Source organism: Silene latifolia, chromosome 8, assembly GCF_048544455.1.
Source record: "Silene latifolia isolate original U9 population chromosome 8, ASM4854445v1, whole genome shotgun sequence".
In the NCBI taxonomy this organism is placed as follows: Eukaryota; Viridiplantae; Streptophyta; class Magnoliopsida; order Caryophyllales; family Caryophyllaceae; genus Silene; species Silene latifolia.
In genome coordinates, this window is record NC_133533.1 from 32,476,065 (window position 1) to 32,495,182 (window position 19,118).

At 39.4% G+C, this 19,118-nt stretch overlaps 2 protein-coding genes across 2 annotated transcripts; both read left to right on the forward strand.

The window, feature by feature from the left end:
* Window positions 1-371: 371 nt before the first annotated feature.
* LOC141594994 (uncharacterized) lies at window positions 372-1,538 on the forward strand. Its single transcript, XM_074414972.1, has 4 exons — window positions 372-470; window positions 574-798; window positions 881-1,276; window positions 1,359-1,538. Exons 1-4 carry the CDS (start codon window positions 372-374, stop codon window positions 1,536-1,538), a joined length of 900 nt encoding a protein of 299 aa, XP_074271073.1.
* A 3,321-nt stretch (window positions 1,539-4,859) lies between these two features.
* LOC141596717 (uncharacterized) lies at window positions 4,860-9,401 on the forward strand. Its single transcript, XM_074416959.1, has 3 exons — window positions 4,860-5,732; window positions 8,295-8,460; window positions 8,650-9,401. Exons 1-3 carry the CDS (start codon window positions 5,118-5,120, stop codon window positions 9,003-9,005), a joined length of 1,137 nt encoding a protein of 378 aa, XP_074273060.1. The 5' UTR covers window positions 4,860-5,117; the 3' UTR covers window positions 9,006-9,401.
* Window positions 9,402-19,118: the final 9,717 nt, after the last annotated feature.

Here is a 19,118-nt window from a genome sequence, read left to right on the forward strand (position 1 = left end):
CTAGCTGCAAATGAGAGTTTTGGTGGTGATACTCCCTCTGTTGAGATAGAGCCTTTCAGAAATTGTGTTGCAGATTGTTATGATCACTTCCCTAAATTTATATGCTCATTTCTTTCCTGAAAGAATGTTTGATCACACTCCTTGCATTGTAAGTAGCTCTAAGCAAGTCCAGCGTAAGAGCGGCTTCAAGTATTTCAGCATGTGGGGTGGCTCAAAGGATTTTATGCCTATTGTGAGAAGTAATTGGGATACCAGTATTTTTTTTATTTTTTATTTTGATAAGGCAAGAAAATTAGATTGATCTCCTTTCGGATGATAGAGGTGAGCTGAATCCACCGGCTTTCAAACCACCTCGAAAGAATTGGACAAGAATGTCTGACCGAGCCCATAAAGTCCGCAACTTTATTAGCCTTACAGAAGCAATGTTTAATTATTACTTCATCAAAAAAAGTGGGATACCAGTATTGCTGGTACATGTATGTTCAAACTGGCCAAAAACTTGAGAAAATTGAAACCCGCATTGAAAACAGAGAGGGCTTCAGTGATATTGAGAATACTACTGACAAACTGTAGAAGCATGTGGAGGAGTTGCAGGAGCAAATTGGAAAAGACCCTTCTAATTTGCAGTTGATCACAAAAGAGTATAAAGCTTCAAAGGAATTAAAGGAACTAAGTATAGCAAGAGATAGTTTTTTATCCCAAAAATCAAAGAGTTTGTGGATAAAGGAGGGAGATACTAACAGTGCATACTTTCATGGTCTTCTTAAGAAAAGAAGGAATGAGAATAAAGTGGTCATGGTAGAGGATATGAATGGAAAGATGTGTGATAATGCTTAGCAGATACACAATGCTTTCTTGAAATACTCTCAATATTTGTTAGGGACCAGGCAGGACACAATACAGATACGTAAAAATATCATTGAGCAGGGACCTAGCTAGATGCAATGTTGAACATTATGTCAGTCTTCTCAAACCAGTCACTACAAAGGAGATCGGGGATACCTTGTTTAGCATACCTGACATCAAATCACCTGGACAAGATGGCTATACTAATAAAATTTTCAAAGATTCTTGGGGTGAGATAGGTGGTGATGTTATAAGTGTTGTAATGGATTTCTTTCATCAAGGAAAACTACTCAAACAGCTAAATGCTGCTAACTTGACCCTCATTCCCAAATGTGAGAGACCACAAAGTGTTTTAGAATTTCGTCCAATTTCTTGTTGTAATGTGGTCTACAGGGTCATTTCTAAGTTTCTATGTGCTAGATTAGTAGAGGTGCTGCCTTATATTTTTTTATCAAGACCCGGGAGACTTCATTTAGAACAGAAGCATTCGGGAAAATATTATGATTTGTCAGGACTTAATTAGACTTTATGAGAGGCCTAATGCTACACCTAGATGCATGTTTAGAATTCATTTACAAAAGGCTTATGACACGGTGGAATGGACTTTTGTGGACCAGCTCATGGATATGCTCAAGTTCCCTGTTAAGTTTAAAGAGATAATTATGCAATGCATCACTGTCACTTTTACATAATCTATCAATGATGAAATGTTTGGTTATTTCCCTAGCAAAAGACTCAGACAAGGGGAACACCTATCTCCCCTTATCTTTACTCTCTACATGGAGTATTTGATTAGAACTCTAAAATATGTTGTTGCCAAGTTTGATTTCAAATTATCACCCATTATATAAATAACTAAGCTTAGCAATTTTGATGTTTCCTGATGATGTTCTATTATTCTGTAGAGGAGATGCTACTTCAAGGATGCTTCTGCTTTAATATTTCTTTACTTTCTCTAAAGCTAGAGGACTGAAAGTTAGTGCGTCCAAATCAAATGCCTATATTAATGGTGTACCAGAGTAGATTAAACAGGATATCCTTAGGGTATCAGGGTTTGCTGAAGGTGTGATGCCATTCAAGTATTTGGGCATGCCTATACAAACCATAAGATTGAAGAAAACGGAATGTGGGTGCTTAGTGGAGAAAATATGTAGTAGAATTCACAGTTATGGAGTCAGGAAGTTTTCTTATGCTGGGAAATTAATACTTGTTAAGACTTTACTAACTTCCTTGCACTTCTACTGGTCTTCTATGTTCATTCTCCTTAAGGGGATTATTAATAATATTGAAGCTAACTGATGCAGGAATTTCTTATGGGATGGTAGTGCGGACTATAAAAGGGTTCCTTTAGTGGCATGAGACAAAATATGTAAGCCAAAAGATGAAGGAGGACTTGGGATTAAGGATCGGGATGCTATTTGAACAAAGCAATGGTTGGTAGATTAGTTGATACGGTTACTGAGAAGAGAGATTCTATCTGGGTGCATCAGGTGCATCAGAACTACCTAAAGGGACAAAATTGGATGGACTACAAGCTAAGTGTCAATTCCAGTTGGGTTTGGAGGAGAATTTGTTAAGTAAAGCAGGACATTGCTGCTGGCTATGCAAATGGGAAATGTGTTCAGGCTTAGGGTTATACTCATACTGGTTGCTACAAATGACTCAAAGATGTCATGCCACAAGTCAGCTGGTATGTTGTGGTTTGGAATGCATGGGTCATATCTAAGCATCAATTTTTGGGTTGGTTCTTTGCTTATGAGAGTTTGCACACTAATGACAAATTGGTGTTGTATGGCATGGATATTTGATGACAGATGCTACCTGTGTGGACAATCTGTGCAGAATCTCAAGACCACCTTTTCTTTGCGTGTGTTTACAACAACAAGATCTTTCAGTGTCTGAAACATGGTATAGGATGGAGTATACCTGAGAACAATGTGTTGGACTGGTGTGCTCACAAGACAGGGTCGAAGGTCCAAAGAGGGGTAGAAGCAGCTCTGGCCATGGATGCCATCTATCAAGTCTGACACCAGATATACAAATGCAGAGTAGACAGGGTTCTAGCTAGGCCACAGAAGTTTGCATTGCAGATTCTTGAGGGGATGGAGACAAGGATATGGGGGAGAAATAAACAGCAGATGAAAGTAGCAGATTTAGATTTGGTAAGAAAGATGACACTCGTGTAATAGTAGTCTTTTGAAAGATAACTAGCTCTCCCATCGTATATTGACCTCATTTTATAATATACTCACATTTCACCCAGAAGAAAGAGAAAAACAGAGGAAATTAAAAACAACGGAAAAAAAAAGCATGAGCGAGTCGCATGAAATTGTCTGTGAGTGGTCCGTGTTTTTTGTGTCTTACAAAATTTGATTTGGCCCTTCATTTTCTTCATCTAACAGTTGAGATTGAAATTTACCGACTAAAATATATAGATGAACTCACATACTCCCTCCGTCCCGGTCAATTGTTGTCCTTTCATTTTGGCACAAAGACCAAGGAAAGGGGAGAGAACCAATAACTAAATGACAAGTGGAACAAATTGAATGAGAATGATCAAATTACTCTTCAAGTTCATTCTTAAAATAGAAAGGACAACAAATGATGGTAAACCTTTGATATGGAAAAGAAAAAAATGCCAAAGGAGACGAGGAGTATATAATTCTGACTCTATTAGAGGATATGTACTAATTTTCCATATGCTACTATATATTGTACTTGATGAATTGAATATTAGCATTGACCCATGAAAAATGAGTCACTTAAGTCTACATAGTTGGGGAATCGATTGTTAAGGTGGAGTATAAAGTAGGAGTCGTAAGTACTCTAAGTAGTGTCCCAAGACGAGTAAAGATTCGTATATAATCAAGGATGTTTAGCATGTTCTCATGTCTCTAATATGGACAAATACTTTTGGTATTAACACTTTAAAGTTAGTTGATCATTACTAATTATAATTAGTTTATTTAGTGCGTGGTAGCTAGCCTCCAAATCTAAGAAACATACACGCTTCTACTCTTGTTATCCTATACGGAGTACCTTAAAATGGGGTGCATGACTCTTGCATTTTGTTGATATGATCTATTAGTGTAAATCGACTACTTTTTCATACTACGTATATGTTTATAAGATTAATAGTTTAATACTTTGTTTTATTACTTGCTTGTTTCTACGTATGTGACGATATTTGAGCCATGTATTAGTGAGCTTCTCTCCATATTACCAATTAGTTTCACACTAGTAGAAGTAATAACGAGATAACTTTATAAGTTAGTGAGTTTATCTCTATTGTCAATTGCTTTTATGACAGGATTTCACTGACTTGTACGTAAACTGTTGTTTTCATTGGCCCCCGACTAGGTCAGTAAAGATAATGTGAAAGTAAAGAGAGGGATTGTTTAGGTCTCTATCCAGGCTATGTTTGTATTGTGGAGTTATCAACATCCTTTGATTTAGTTAGAGTAGACAAATTTATAAGCTAGTGAGCTACTTATAATTAATTTCATTTATTGATTTTAGGAAGAAAACCTTAATTGCTAGTGGAACAATCTCGTACATTTGTTATTATATCCTCCAATCTTCATCACTCTTGTCTTTGAATATTTTTATTTTTAAAATTCCATAGAAAATATTAGTTTTTCGATATTATTGCAATAAACTGACCATTATTTTTAAAAAAAGTGCATATTGGTATATATGTATATACGGAGCATGTATTACTAATCTCTTTAAATACTTGCATAAAATTTTAAAACCTTAACTAAAACAAATAAGTTGGCGTAATAGAATACCAAGAAATTATTCATATTATCATTTGATCCGTTTTAACTTAAGACGGGTACCTATGTCTTATAATTGGAGAATAATTGCATTTTTTTAGACAAACGTGTACTATCTTATTATATAAACTATAAAAAAGGAGCATATATTATTCGATTCCAACAAGTCAACATACCAAAGTACAATACATGCTAAGGATTACTACTTGGTATTGAACTAACCGAGCTAGAATTACAAGCGACACTAACTGAAACTGAAATACGACATTTCTTAAACGGTGGAAGATAATAATTGAATTTCTACATAAGAGAAACTACCTCACCCTTTCTCATCCCAACACTCCCTTGGCAACTCACCAATTCTCACCCACTCCATACAACACCCCCACATATATATAAAATATATAATCCCCTCTCTTACAATTCCTCCTACACTTTTCTATACTTTTATCTCATCATATCCTTTTTCTCGAAAAAACAAAAACAAAAACAATGTTAATGGCTTCTAAAAACAGAGATAAGAAGTGCATAACAGAACCCCCTCCCAAAATGCTCAAAGAATTCCTCCAAGAACTCAACAACAACAACAACAACAACAACCCTCGCCGACACCCGAATACACTCCCTAGAACCCGAAGCAGCCGCTCACGAGCCGCAGTCACCTCCTTTCAGAAACTCATTTCCTCCGCCATCAAGTCCCTTCGCCGCGGGTCCTCTGCCTCATCACTTCCTAGAAGCCTATCTACCAGTCTACTCGACAGATTTTCCTTTAGTAAAAAGAATAGGTATACGTCCAACAATGATAACAGGGTTAAAGTTAAGGACATCCTACGGTGGAGATCGTCTCGTGACTTGGTCGAAGAAGCATCCCAGCCGTTGGATTTTTCCCCTGTTATTACTTCTGTTGATGATGAAAGAATCTCCATTGCTACTAGTTCTGATAGTAGCAATGTGTTCGGGTCAGAGTCGAGCTTAGGTGAAAAGGAGGAGAGTTGTTTTACTGCGGATGAGTTACCGTGTTGGTGGGGAAATTCTTGCGAGGAAAGTAAATTGTGGGACCAGGATAACGACGTGGTGGCAACGGTTTCTTATGTGGGATCCAAGGAGGTCGGTCAGTTTTTATTGTTTTCTTTCATCGTATTTTGCGTAATTTTGTCAAACTAAAGATTACTCGCTCATTTATTGTACGCTCTCTCTTTAACTACGAGATTACAAGTTCGATCCCTATTTCTAGAATCAAACAATTTTTTCAAAGTATAGTCGACCTATAGACACCTAAATAAATAAAGTCTCCTGCTTTAGTAAATCCAAAAATGAGTTTCGATGTTCATGCAATACTTTTGTTAGTACCAAAATGCTCTATTTCAATTTTTTTTGTACTAAGTAATTTATTTACAAATTACTCCCTCTGTCCCGGTCAATTGTTATTCTTTAGTTTTGGGACAAATACCAAAGAAAGAGGAGGGGCCTAATTAAAGATGGCATGTGGACCAAATTTAGTGTGATGTATCAAATTACTCATCAAATGCAATTCTAAAATAAAAAGGACAACAATTGACTGAGACACCCCAAAATGGAAAAAGACAACAAATAAACCGGACAGAGGGAGTATATTTTTTGCTGTATATGTTCCTTTGTTAGCTTTTTATATACGGAGTAATTGAGATTTGAGAATGCTTTAAAGAGTATATTACTTAATTATTATCATTTGCTGTTTGGTCCACTTCTTATCCAATAATAATATTTACAATTGATAATTATCTTCGTCATTGACCGTTATTTAAAAGTCAAAGAAGCCAAAGGATACACGAATAATTGAGACAAATACTTCATATATATTATTGCTAGAATTAACAACGTGGTAGGAGTTATGTTCATTACAAGTCTAAATTTATAGTGATTGGCAAACAGAAATCAAAAGGAGAAATTTGATTGTTTGATGTAGTAAAAAATACTACCTTATTCATGGCCAATTTATTGCCGAGGTAAAACTTACTGACCATTTTACGGGCGCGTTCGTTTGGGTTATGTTACGAATTTCATATAATATCAAAGCCTATATTTTGGTTGATGATGGTGTTAAAAACAAGATCAAACATTCAAACTAATACTTACATAGACAACTTTTATTCTCAATTGATTTGTATGGTCTATAGAGCAAGGGTGGAGGGTAAACCATAAGTTGGTTAGTAGAAGTTACAAACTTATAATAGTTATAATTTCTTAATAAAATGGTTTTAAATTGGATTCCTAACTCTTGCGAATAAAAAAACAAGTTGAAAAGGGGTCTAAAACATTAAGTTAGTTTAAGTATTCCAAAGATTAGTCGATACGTGTGAGGGGTTGCCCAATGGAATTAAGACAAATGACAATAGCATATACTCCCTCCTATTCTGGATAATAGTCCCATTGTGGACATGGCACGGGAATTAAGGAAAAGAGTTAAATAATGTAAAGTATTGTGGTGGGGTGAGGTAATTAGGGAGAGGGAAGGTATTGTGGGGTATTATTGTGAGTGAAGTGATTAAAATAAGTATTGTTTTGGGTTGGGTGGGGTATTGTTGTGGGGTTGAAGTGATTAAAATAAGTATAAAAGGTTACAAAAATAAATGATAAAGGCGTTATTGTGAATAAGCGGAAATGGAGCGATGGAATGACACTATGTAGAATAAGAGGGTGTATGATGTTAGTCCCGGGGGACAAAAGCTGATGATTAATAAAAGCAAAGTACGTGGATATGTCTGTTGTTTGATGATTTGAGAAGCTTGTGTTTGTTATTATATGATTATATTCCACCAAATCTGGCTTTGATCACTTAAACTATGGTCCATGGGTCAACGTGTGCTAAGTTGGTACGAGTAACCGCGTTATTTCAACGTCTTATTTGTCTCATTGTTGATGAACAATATACGGACGGAGTAAGTATATGTTTAGTGAACAGGAAGTGGGGTTTTATTCATACAATTATATATGACACATATTAATGTTGCATGTTACCTCTCTTTTTCATATTGTTTGCTTAGTACCACTCCAATTAACTCATCGGACTACCAATTCATCATACTTATTGTCACTTCAACTGGCTTCATCCTTATCTATACTACTACAATAACATTGACATGTCAATGTAGTGTGTGGCAGGAAATTTATCGCTTTAAGCCTCGACATTTGAAAATTTCGAAATTTATAGTTAAAATTTTCGAATTTTTTCGATCTTTATAATATTACTCTTTTCGCCCCCGCCGACTTAAAATCCCTCATTCGCTTATCGCCAATGTCTCAATAGCTCCCGCAAATTGCAGGGTAAGAAATCAGATATACACAATCTTAACTTTGTGTTAGCAACATAAAAAGACTGTTTTCGAATGGAGATAAAAATTGCGTCGAAAACTACATTGAATGATTGTCGCTTCACTAAAGAAAGAACTGCACTCACTTTAGTCAAGTCATTTTGTTTTATTCCTTCAAAATCCGGAATTGAAGGATATAAAGTCTTTGGCTCCATGTATGAATTTATAACTGATTGATGTTTGCATTATGGTAAGCATTATGGTTTCCTAGTGATTTTAGTTGTATAACTGATTGATGTTTGCAAACCAAGTTGAGTATTGGCATGACTTTGTCTACATCAATGAGGTTAATTAATTAGAAATCTGGTTAACAATGCAGGAGCTAGATAATATGAATATGAATATGGAAGATGGCAAAGAGCAACATAGCCCTGTTTCAGTACTTAATTCTCCGTTTAGGGAAGAAATTGATTCACCATTTAGTGAACAAGTATCCGATGAAGAATTCGTTTCCTCGTTCGACAAAAGTTTGGCAAACATGGAGAGTAAGAAACTATACTTCTACCACTAATTGAAATCTTGTTTCTAAGCCTTTTTCGATTGTTATGCTACCTAGACTCGACTGCAAATGTCGCACTCATTTGCATGTCAAATACATTGATAGATACTGTATAGGAAAGAGCATATTGTCCTAAACACAATGTCAAAGCTAACTTGTGAATCTATAACTACAGGAACTAAACAAAGGTTACTTCAAAGTATCCGCTCTTTCGAAAATCTTGCTGGTGTTTTCGAAGATGACGACGAGACAGATATAGAAGAAGTAGAACAAGAACAAGAAGAAGATGAGATACGAAAAGTCGACGATGAAATCCAAGTAAAATCGAGGGAATACTTGAGCAGGGCAATAGGGAAGATTACATGGAGAAGCCAAGCTTTTAAGGATAGAGAAGAGAGCATTAAATATATGGAAGAAGAACAAGAGCAATGGAGTAAGTTTGAAGAAGAGAGGAGAGAATTTGGAGTTGAATTGGAAGTCCAAGTATTGAGTGATTTGGTAAATGAGGTTTTGATTGACCATTTTGGATAAAGAAATTATTAATATTACATCATCGGATTTAGCTTTGGGTAGAATTATAGTAGGGGTTATGAGGGTCATAATAGCTTTTTATCCTACCGAAAATGGTAGAGCATTATCGGAGATACTGAGTGTCGATATCACGCTTTTACATGTTGTTAGACGGGGTTCATCATCTTACTGGACCTTACATATCGGAGTATATGAGATAGGTTAATATCAAGACTCGAAACTATCCGATGATGTCATCTCATTTTCAATGTTCATTTGTTACTCGTACAATGCACATAAAAGTCTCAAAGAACAATTATGAAAGTCCCATAAGTTGTAAGAGGGTATTTCTCGTGCCCTATGTTTTCTTAATGTATACAGATCTTAGTTTTAATATAAGCATAGTGTTTTAACAAATATAAGTCTATCATGATAAGTTTCAATCTATCAAGCATCTTATTATATTCAACACAGCTTCTACTAACATTTCATAGAATAAGAGAACCATTTACTCCATCTCTCCTAGTCAATAGTTAACATTTGATTTATTTTTCCCTCACAAAATAAAGTAAACGTTAACTATTCAACGGGACGGAGGGACTAGGTTTACAACACTCCATATAAATGGTCAAGCATGAGATTTGGTTTGGGCTAGATATTTAATTTGGGCTCATATTTGTTAAAGCCCTTTCTTATTACACAAATTGTTTAATAAGACAGTCTTTTACCATAAAACCAACCCATTAACTAAAAATCCAAAAAAAATCAAATAATTTTAAAATAAAACATTAATTCTCTTATAAGACCGTCCTATAACATAATGTAATACCCGCCCTATTGGGCACCCGTTGACCGACCCGTGACCTAATGAGACCTTTGGTAGGGGATAAAGATAGAGTTAGATTGTATTAGAGGTTGTGGACTCGACCTAGTACGGGTCACTTGGCCGAGTGTCGATGGCATTCGACCGAGTGCGCTCGTTTCGGTCGAGCATGTTCAGTACTCGACCGAGTGGCCTAGCGTCAGCGTGTTATAATATAACACGGAAGTTACGACTTAAATCATTTTCGTAAAAATATTTCTCATTTTATCCCAAAACCTAAACCAGACCTTTGTCTCCCTTCCTCTCCTCATCTTAGCACCTTTGAATCCTCCACCTAAAAGACCGTCATGGGAGCGAGATGCGCGAGTTGGAACGTAACCCTATCATCAGTCAATCGAGTTAGGTAAGTCGTTGTCACCCCTGTGGTTTCAATTAGGATTATAGTTGGTTGAGATAGGATCATACCGTTGTTGTAGGTGTAGATGGCAGTGTCCGTGTGCGTGTGTGATGGTCGGTGCTTGCGTGAGAAACGATAAAGGTAGAGTTTCCCTACTCAGTTCTTCTGTATGATTGAGTATAAGTTGTTGCGGCATTGTGTGGTTATCATTGGTGTGGAATTATTGTGATATTATTGACATTGATAGTATTGAGTATGGAGCCATTGTCGGGAGATGGTCTTCACACCCATGTTCGGGCCTTGTGGCTCCCGTCATAAGAGGGATGTAGCACGGCTGCGGTCTACCAGACCACTGGCGGAGTAGGTTACTTGTTGCGATAAGTAACCTGGCAGAACTACTCACTGTGGGGATTCGTCGTGTCCGGACTGCGGTTCAAACACTTGTTTTGGAGTGGCAATTGATGATTGTTACAGAATTTGTTTGTATTGGTTGGATTTTACTTTAGTGTATTATAGATTGTATAGTTGACTGACCATGTGTGTGTGTGCCTTGTGTTTCTCTTTGTTGTGTGTCTGTGGTGATCCATTTATATTGTCGGCAAATGGTGAGCAGATAGTCTTATCAGGTGTGTTGATAGCTGGAAGCTTAGCTGGTGTTCATGGAGGGAACGAGTCGCCGTTGTAATCACCTAGATCAGACTGTTCACTTTAGTTCTTTTGTACCTTCCGTTGTAGTAGTTAGTTATGTTTTGGGCCTTGTAACGGTTTAACGAGTTTACTTTTAATAAAGCTTTAATTGTTCTTTTATTGTCAATTTGATATATTTTTCCTCGGGCAACCGAGATGGTGACGCCCTTATTTATTAGGGAAGGTCTTATTAAGGCTCCTCGGTAAGTGGGAGTGTTATAAAGTGGTATCAGAGCCAGGTTTTGGAACCTGAAACTAATAAAACTAATGAATGTAGGGTGTCAATTAAAATGAACCTGGTGTATGTATGTTGGGAGCCCTCTCATGTTGGTTTTGGCTCAGAAGGCGCCCTCATTCCAGAATCCCGGCCCTAACATGCTTAAGCCAGAAACTTCGCAGTGGTTAAAAGAGTCGGGACTCATGTGTGTGCTTTTGTGCAATGGATGAAGTCTTTATGTGACAGTCATATGCGTAGATTGGTTGTAAAGCGATGTGAGTATTTGGTATGTGTGATGTGTAGCTTAACTAGTCGTTGTGTGCGTGGCTTGGTACATAGTTTTGGATGAACATGGATACGTAAAAAGCAGGTGGATGGGTGTGTGAAACTGTGAATGCGTTCACGGCTGTTGAAGTTGGACTGTGTACATTACCATTTAGCAATGTGTGGCTATAGTAAGTTGTGTGTGTATGTGTAACATGTAAGTGTGAATTCCGAGCACCATTGCTACCAAGTGTGGGTATATGCATTAAGATGAATTACATGGTGGGTGTATACGAGATCGTAACGTGTTCGAGTTGGGTTGCATTGTGTTTAGTAATTGGGGTATAAATGTGCGTGGTTGTTCGATGGATAGTTGGTAGTAGAAATAGAAACTAATCTGTGGCAAGTTCTAAGTGTATCTTAGACTCCGAACAACATTTCTTGTGTTGCAGGAACAACGATGCTATAGATAAGTGATATTTGTTAACCTTTTAGGAACTCGATCGAGTACACATTGGTACTCGACCGAGTAGGTCGTACTCTACCGAGTACGAAAGTTACTCGGCCGAGTTCGTTTTAGGCAGAAGCAAGGTTGAATCTGCCAAATTGATACTTGACCGAGCACCTGGGACACTCGACCGAGTACAATGTACTCAGCCGAGTGAACCCGAGTACTCGACCGAGTGCCCTAAATTTACCCGGTTTTATCGAGTTATTTCAAAACTTTATAAACTTGATTTTCCTCATTATTTTCGACACAATCTTTTTCTAATTGTACTCAAACTCTCTCCAAAATCCTCACTTGGCAAAATCTTGGTGAAACTTGTGCTAATTACTTCTTCAATTCATCCATTTGCTCATCCTTGTAATCAATCTTCTTTCAAACTCCAGGGTAATTGTATTTCAACTTTCTTTAATACGTTTTGGGTGGAAAAGTATTGTTAAGAAAACTGAAATTTGGAGAGGCGTTTGTCAATTATTAATCCTTTTCATTTAAAAAAAGATCACATGAATACCAAAAAAGTTAGACTATCTCAATGATAATACCGTTTTTTTTATGAGACCAATTTTAGAAGTTTTATTAAGTTACCCTACAGAATAATTTTTACAATTTGTTGAGATCAACTAAAAAATATTTTAGGTACATGTGAACTTAAAAATTGAGAAAATATTGTGATAAAGACGCTCCCATTAATAGATTATGGTAAAGTAGAATTTAGAACATAATTGAACACATTATTAACTAATACAAAATAGAAAGCAGTTATGAAAATAAAATGCATGTCAAAGGGAAACCTAATGACTAACTGAAATAAGATAACGTCACAAAATCGAAATAGTAGAAGAAAACCAAAAGAAAAAAATCTTATAAATCTAACCATAATGATTGCACTAATCACACACAAAAAAAGCCACAAGTGTAATACTCCACTGAACCGAAGACATTATTTGGGTGGGGTAACCCCTTGAACGGATCCATTGATTGACTTAAAATTTGACTAATGTTTAAAAGGAATTGAAAGTTGTGGACATGGGCCACGGGGGCGCTTGGGAACAAGCGTTTGCATTTGTGGAGTCGCCACCAATTTATTGTGGAAAATTGGAAACCGTTCGAATACCTCGTGCCATGTCAAGACACAAAGTAGTGACATGAACACCAAGAACTCGTTACCCTTAGCATTCTATGTCTAGAATGACTCTCGTGGATGCCAATGAACACGGATGTTCACATAGATCTGGAGTAAGGGGTGAGGGTACGTATTAGGAAGCTCTTTTGATCGAACACCTAATCCCGCCAGCCTCGATAGCGTCCTCTACTAATGATTTGGGAAAATCATCTATACTCGATATATTGTCGATTATATGCATGCAATGCAACATCCAAGTTTTAATCCAAACATGTGAGAATTAGACTAAGTCGGTGAACAATTAATTTAACATACAATTGAGTCGAAGTAGGGATTTAGATTTAATTACATGTGAAGACATACAAGCAATGCGATAAAAGAAATATAATAATACAATAATGAAAATTACAATAATTACAACGGATTAATGATTTAAATCGAAAATACCTTTAAAACGGATAATTTGGGAAAAAAATAAATAAACGGGCAGATTATTAACGATAATACGAATGAAAATTAATTGAATACGTAAACTAATTAAACTAGGTCAAGGCAAAACGGAAATTCAGAGACAGAAATCAACCTGGAACAGGCGCAGCAAAGCTGCACCCTCTGGAAGAGGCGCAGCAGTTGCTGCGTCTGTTCCAAGGCTGAGTTCTGGCTGTGAAGCCGGAACTGCAAATCGTTAGTATTCGTGGGTGAATTTAATGATTGATTACGATATTCGACTCGGATGAAAGTGATTTAATACATTAATTACATGTGAATGAGTCATAAAAACGATAAAACATGGATGAGACGAATGTAAACGAATTAATTACATGAATGAAAGATTGATTAGTGACATGAGTGAACTAATTAAGTTAAATATGTCGAATTAAGGAAGAACTAATGACGGATAAATAGATGGGAATATACCAAAGATCGAATTCCAGAAACTCAATATGAAAGAATCGAATTTCTACAACCCGGATTGATTTTAATGACGAAACCCCGCAAATATTGGTTATAAGGGATTTAAGTCGGGATTTAACGATGAATTATATACTAACAGTGATTAACAATATGTAAAACTATCATGTGAACGAAACAAGAGCAAACAATGACGAAAGAAAACAAAGGAACGAAACTAACAGAGGACGAAGGAAGAAGAAAGGAAGCAGGAACTGCGGCAGCCTCACGAAGAGGCGTAGCAGGTGCAGCGTCCCTTCGAAGAGGCGCAGCAGTTGCTGCGTCCTTTCTCGACGTCTGTCTCCTGATAATCCGTAAAAAGGGTTTTAAACATGGTTTTACAAATCGGTTTTAGAAGTACTTTCGACATAAATCTTACATGATGATTACAAAAAGTAAAAAACAATAATAAAAGAGGATTTACACCCTCAGACTTACATGTTTGACGAAACGAGATGAACTAAGTTTATGTTTTAGTGATGCTCGACTCGAATGTAACGAAAGTTCCCTCGTAAGAGGAAAACGAACAGATTAATTAAAGTTGATTATGGTGGAGTTGGTCAAATTGGTCGGTCATGCAAAACGAGGCTGGTACTCAGAAAGATCTGAGCTTACGTGGTCGAAAGTTCAAGCACATAGGCGCCAAAAAGTAAGAACGTGGTCTTGAATGCAAAGGGAGAAGAGAAGGGCGGACACTCGCGTGAGAAATATGAGGAGCGAAGGCTCCTATTTATACTAATCACGTGAACAAATTAGGGTTTTCGGAGAGACTTTGGAAGTGAATCTCGAAAAGATATGAAAAGATACGAAAAATACGCAGAAAAGGACTTGGGAAGAGGCGCAGTATGCACTGCGTCCCTTGGAAGAGGCGCAGCACCTGCTGCGTCTGTTCCCAAGTGGTTTCCTCCTGCGGAAGAAAGATTTCCGTGTTTAATTTATGGAATAACGGATTAATCTTATTTTCCTTAATATTTTGTGTGAATATTACGGGAAATTATTTACCAAAGATTAAAAGATTGTGAAATATGGAATAGAAATATCCGGAACATTCCAGAACATTCTGACTCGGGATTTAGCGGTTATCAGAAAATGAAGACGGTTTTAGGCCCGGACTCCAAATGTACTCTATTTACTGTCAAAACGACCGTATCGGCGCGTAGATGACAATTAAGAGGTAGACACCAATGTTTGAGCAATCACTTGACGATAAACTTACGAACTGTCACAAATCGTCCGCGTACCAAACATGCGGCCCAATCATCACCGGGTGGTTTGCGGGAGGTGCAGAAATGAGGTATCTACAGAGCCCCCACTTTGACTGAGGCTTGGACAAGGCGAAAGTTAAAGTATAGCCATCAGGTCAATCGAAGATTACAACCTGACGACTATGGCGACGTGAGGCGGCTCAAGGGGTCTAAGCCAAGAACCTGTCGTCGGGAACATTTTAGACTCTGTCGACTATCGGGGAGGGTCGTTTAAAGTCCATTAGACTACGTAAGGACGCTCGCCAGCCATAAGAAGAGACCATACCTGAGACTTCTTTCTCATGATGCTTCCGGAGGTGCGTAGGAGCTAAAGTTAAGCATATGAGCTAAAGGTAAGCATAGGAGCTAAGGGGTAAGCATAGGAGCTAAGGGTAAGACCTAAAAGATATATAAAGATTGTGCTCTAGGGTGTGGGACCTTAAAGGAAAACATCGATGGGGAGGAGGCCAAATATAATCACAACCTGAGGGGTAACCAAGGCTCGAGTGTAAGAACTCTGCCGGTCTGGGAACTTCTGGAGAACGACACCTTTATCGCACTCCGTGGGGAAACAAGAAATATCGTGAGTAGCAGGACACAAGCGGGAACTGCTGGGAGAAATTTGCTTGGGTCATCTTCAAAAAAACTTCAGAAGAATTTGAGAAGGACGATTGTATGTCGTGAACTCTCGTTGGGGAAACCTTATCAGGAACTGATCTCCATGTCTCGAGAGGGATTGTCTATCCGCTTACTCTCGCTGGGGGAATATAATGAAGGCGTGTCGAAACACCTGTCAGAGAATACCTGCTCGTTGTGACAAGCAAGGTCTTGGAATAAATAAATAATGTACGATAGTCTACATTTGGCTTAGAAATGCGGGTCTGAGCGAAGAATAATCGTCAAACGGACCAGAAAAGATAAAATGGCATCGGGGAAGAGGCGCACCAAAGATGGGCCCACAAATAACGAACTCATAACGAATTTTTGAAAATTCGTATGAAGGGAAGTTAAGGAAGAGGCGCAGTAAGAGCTGCGTCTCTTGGAAGAGGCGCAGCACCTGCTGCGTCTATTCCTGGGGGTGTCTTTCCTGCGTAAAAGCGCGATGAAACAGGGGTTTCATTTCATTATTTCGAAACACAAATCATCAATTTCTCTCTCAAATCTCAACCATTTCCGTCAAAATTTGATCCAAAAGCTTGTATTTGCCATGACTAATCGAGGTATGTATATCATTCTTGCATTAATCTTCTATAATGGACGAATCGGATTGACAAAATTCAGGGTTTCCAACCCTAAAATGTCGAAAATTTAGGGCTTTTCCCCCAAATGATCTTGCCTTGTAAAATTAACCTTGTAAATGGCTAATTGGTAGTATAAGGATTATAACCATATATTTGTTTCGAATTTTCGTTGAGTTTTGAGCATTTGAGCGAAATTGTGACGGTTTCACAGCTAAACCGTAAATTGCTTCGAACATAGCCTTAGGAATGCCCATTTGCGATGAAACTCGATATTTGGAATCCTTGGATGATGGGTAAACTTCCTACCATCTTGGAATTTTGGTTTGTGATAGCTTTTTCATGACACTTTTCTAGGGCATAATCGCCGTTATAACGAAATGCTGTCGAAATTTCGACTCGAACCCATGACTAGGCTTCAACTTAGGCTTGACTTAACCCAAATTACCACATGAGAGGATGGGTTTGTGGAAATACGGCCAAAGATGGCGAGAAAAGGGCGACTTCGGGGTTTCTAAAACTCGAACATCCCCTAATCAAGGTTCGTCGTCACTTGACGCGGCCTAATTTTACTTTAACGTTGCAGGTGACGAGGCTTCTACATCTGGGAGAGCTCCCATGGACATAGAAACAGCCGTTGACACTTCTCGTGCTCTCGAGGAGGCTTTCACTACTGTTGGGGCAGCTGCTGAGGTTGTTGAGGACGAGGTCCTCGAGGAGGAGGAAAAGGAGTCCCCGAGGCGGGCCAACGTTGGGCGAGGTGGTCGTCAGCTGAGGGGAATACCTGCGTGGGCTAAGACCTGGGACAGCAGACACTTGCTTTGGGCTGCGGAGGGTCACCTGTCCTATAGGACGGTGAAGAGCTTGGTAATCTTGGATCCATTACTCATCACTCATCTTCTTTTGTTTCATTTATTCATATCTTTTCCAATTTCATTCAAACTAAAGAGAGCTTTTGTTTCAAATCACAATAAGAGGCCGGGAACATCAGATCGTTCTCGGGCTACATGACGGCAATGGCGTGCTACGAGAGGCTGTCGGCGGAGGAGCGAGACATGATCGAGCGGGGAGCATTTGGCGCCCTGGTGCAGGCTTGGAGGGATATCGCGAAGAAGAAGCTGCGGGCTAACCTTAGCCTGGTCCGCGCTTTCTTGGACCGATTCTGGGACACGACTTCCACTTTTCACATGCCTTTTGGTGAGGTGGGAGTCACGTTGGAGGACTACGGCATGATTTCTGGTCTGGCGTGTGGGACCGAGGCGGTGGAGTGGCCGGAGACTGCCATGAGGGTGGACTCGGCCGAGGCTAGGAGGTTGATCGGCTGGAACTTGGCGCCGAAGGCTGCTGCAGTGCCTGGTTTGGTGCCTAGTTCTTACGCCCGAGACAACTTTGTAGGGAAGACCCCGACGCTGGTGGTGATTGACGGGAGGGAGACGGCTCCTCCTCCCTGTACAGCTGAGCAGAGGGCCCGCTTGTGGCTCTGGTGGTTCTTGTCTTCGATCTACCTCGGAGACAAGGGAGATAGGTTGTCGACGAAGCTTCTTCCCTTTCTTTCTGACCTGAGCTCCCTAGGACGTTGGGACTGGGTCACTACTGGTTTCGCGGTCCTCATCCGCTTCATGAGGGCCATGGTTCATCCGGAGTTGATGGAGAAGGGGACTTCTCCTGGTGCTGTCGGCCCTGGACTACGGTTGGAGGTATGAACCTTCATTTAGACTAAAATCACTTCGTTTCCTTATCGAATTACGAAAGATCGTTATTGACTATCTTGCTTCACAGGCGTGGGTGTACTCCTACTTTCCGAGCCTCTCGCCCAAGAGGACGGAGCCGCTGGAGAAGGCCTATCCCGTTGTGAGGGATTGGGTGATGTGTCGCACGAGGAGCAAGCGTTCCTCTCATGGTGTCTATCGGCGGGACGTGAACACTCTTCAGCTGGACAACGTGAGCATCTCGCTTATATTCGTTTTGCTTCTTTACTACTTTTTAACCGATCATAAGAATGATTTCTTGTTTGTCTTTTCCCAGTGGGTGCCCAGGCCTTGGGCGGAGTACGCTGACGTTCCTCCTTTCGTGGCTGAGGTCCTTCAACCTAGGAGCTCGAGCCGGTTGCTGTTGAGGACGTCGATGGGTCCTGTGTGGTATTTGGGCGAGCGCTTGGCTCGTCAGTGCTCTCGGGATGTCTTGACGGTTCCCATCGATCCTCCTAGGACGATGTTCAGGGAGCCTTCTGAGGCTAAGATGGAGGCTGACTTGGCAGGCGTTGGTGGTGACGCCCTTCTGCTTCCGGATGAGGACTACTCGACGTTCCTCTACGGGAGGTTAGCGTACTGGCCGGTTGTGGTGAGCATTTACTCTCCTTATGACCATTTCAAAAGCATGATGAATGATCATCGATTTAATGGCAATTTTTTGTCTTTGTAGGAGGTTGAGGCGGCGGGCATTGAGCCCCCAGAGTACCCCGAGACCCTCGAGTACACTGACGCGAATGGGAAAACGACGATCTCCGAGCTGCGTGACTTTGACGTGGCTGTGACGGATGCTGGCTTGGACGATTGGCAGCATCTGATTCGGAGGGTGAGCCTCTAATTTGTAATATTTTTGTGTAAGAACACATTTGATTGAACTTATCCAATTATTGAGAACTTCTTATTTGAAAATGCAGGTTGCGCCGTCTCGGTTTGTAGC

Excerpts from the sequence above, each read along its gene's own strand:
- LOC141594994 (XM_074414972.1), top strand. The coding sequence starts at position 372 with ATGTCTGACCGAGCCCATAAAGTCCGCAACTTTATTAGCCTTACAGAA. Across the intron at positions 799-880 it reads ATGAGAATAAAGTGGTCATG|GGACCAGGCAGGACACAATA; the intron begins GTAGAGGATATG and ends AATATTTGTTAG. Across the intron at positions 1,277-1,358 it reads TATGTGCTAGATTAGTAGAG|GACTTAATTAGACTTTATGA; the intron begins GTGCTGCCTTAT and ends ATGATTTGTCAG.
- LOC141596717 (XM_074416959.1), top strand. The coding sequence starts at position 5,118 with ATGTTAATGGCTTCTAAAAACAGAGATAAGAAGTGCATAACAGAACCC. Across the intron at positions 5,733-8,294 it reads CTTATGTGGGATCCAAGGAG|GAGCTAGATAATATGAATAT; the intron begins GTCGGTCAGTTT and ends TTAACAATGCAG. Across the intron at positions 8,461-8,649 it reads AAGTTTGGCAAACATGGAGA|GAACTAAACAAAGGTTACTT; the intron begins GTAAGAAACTAT and ends CTATAACTACAG.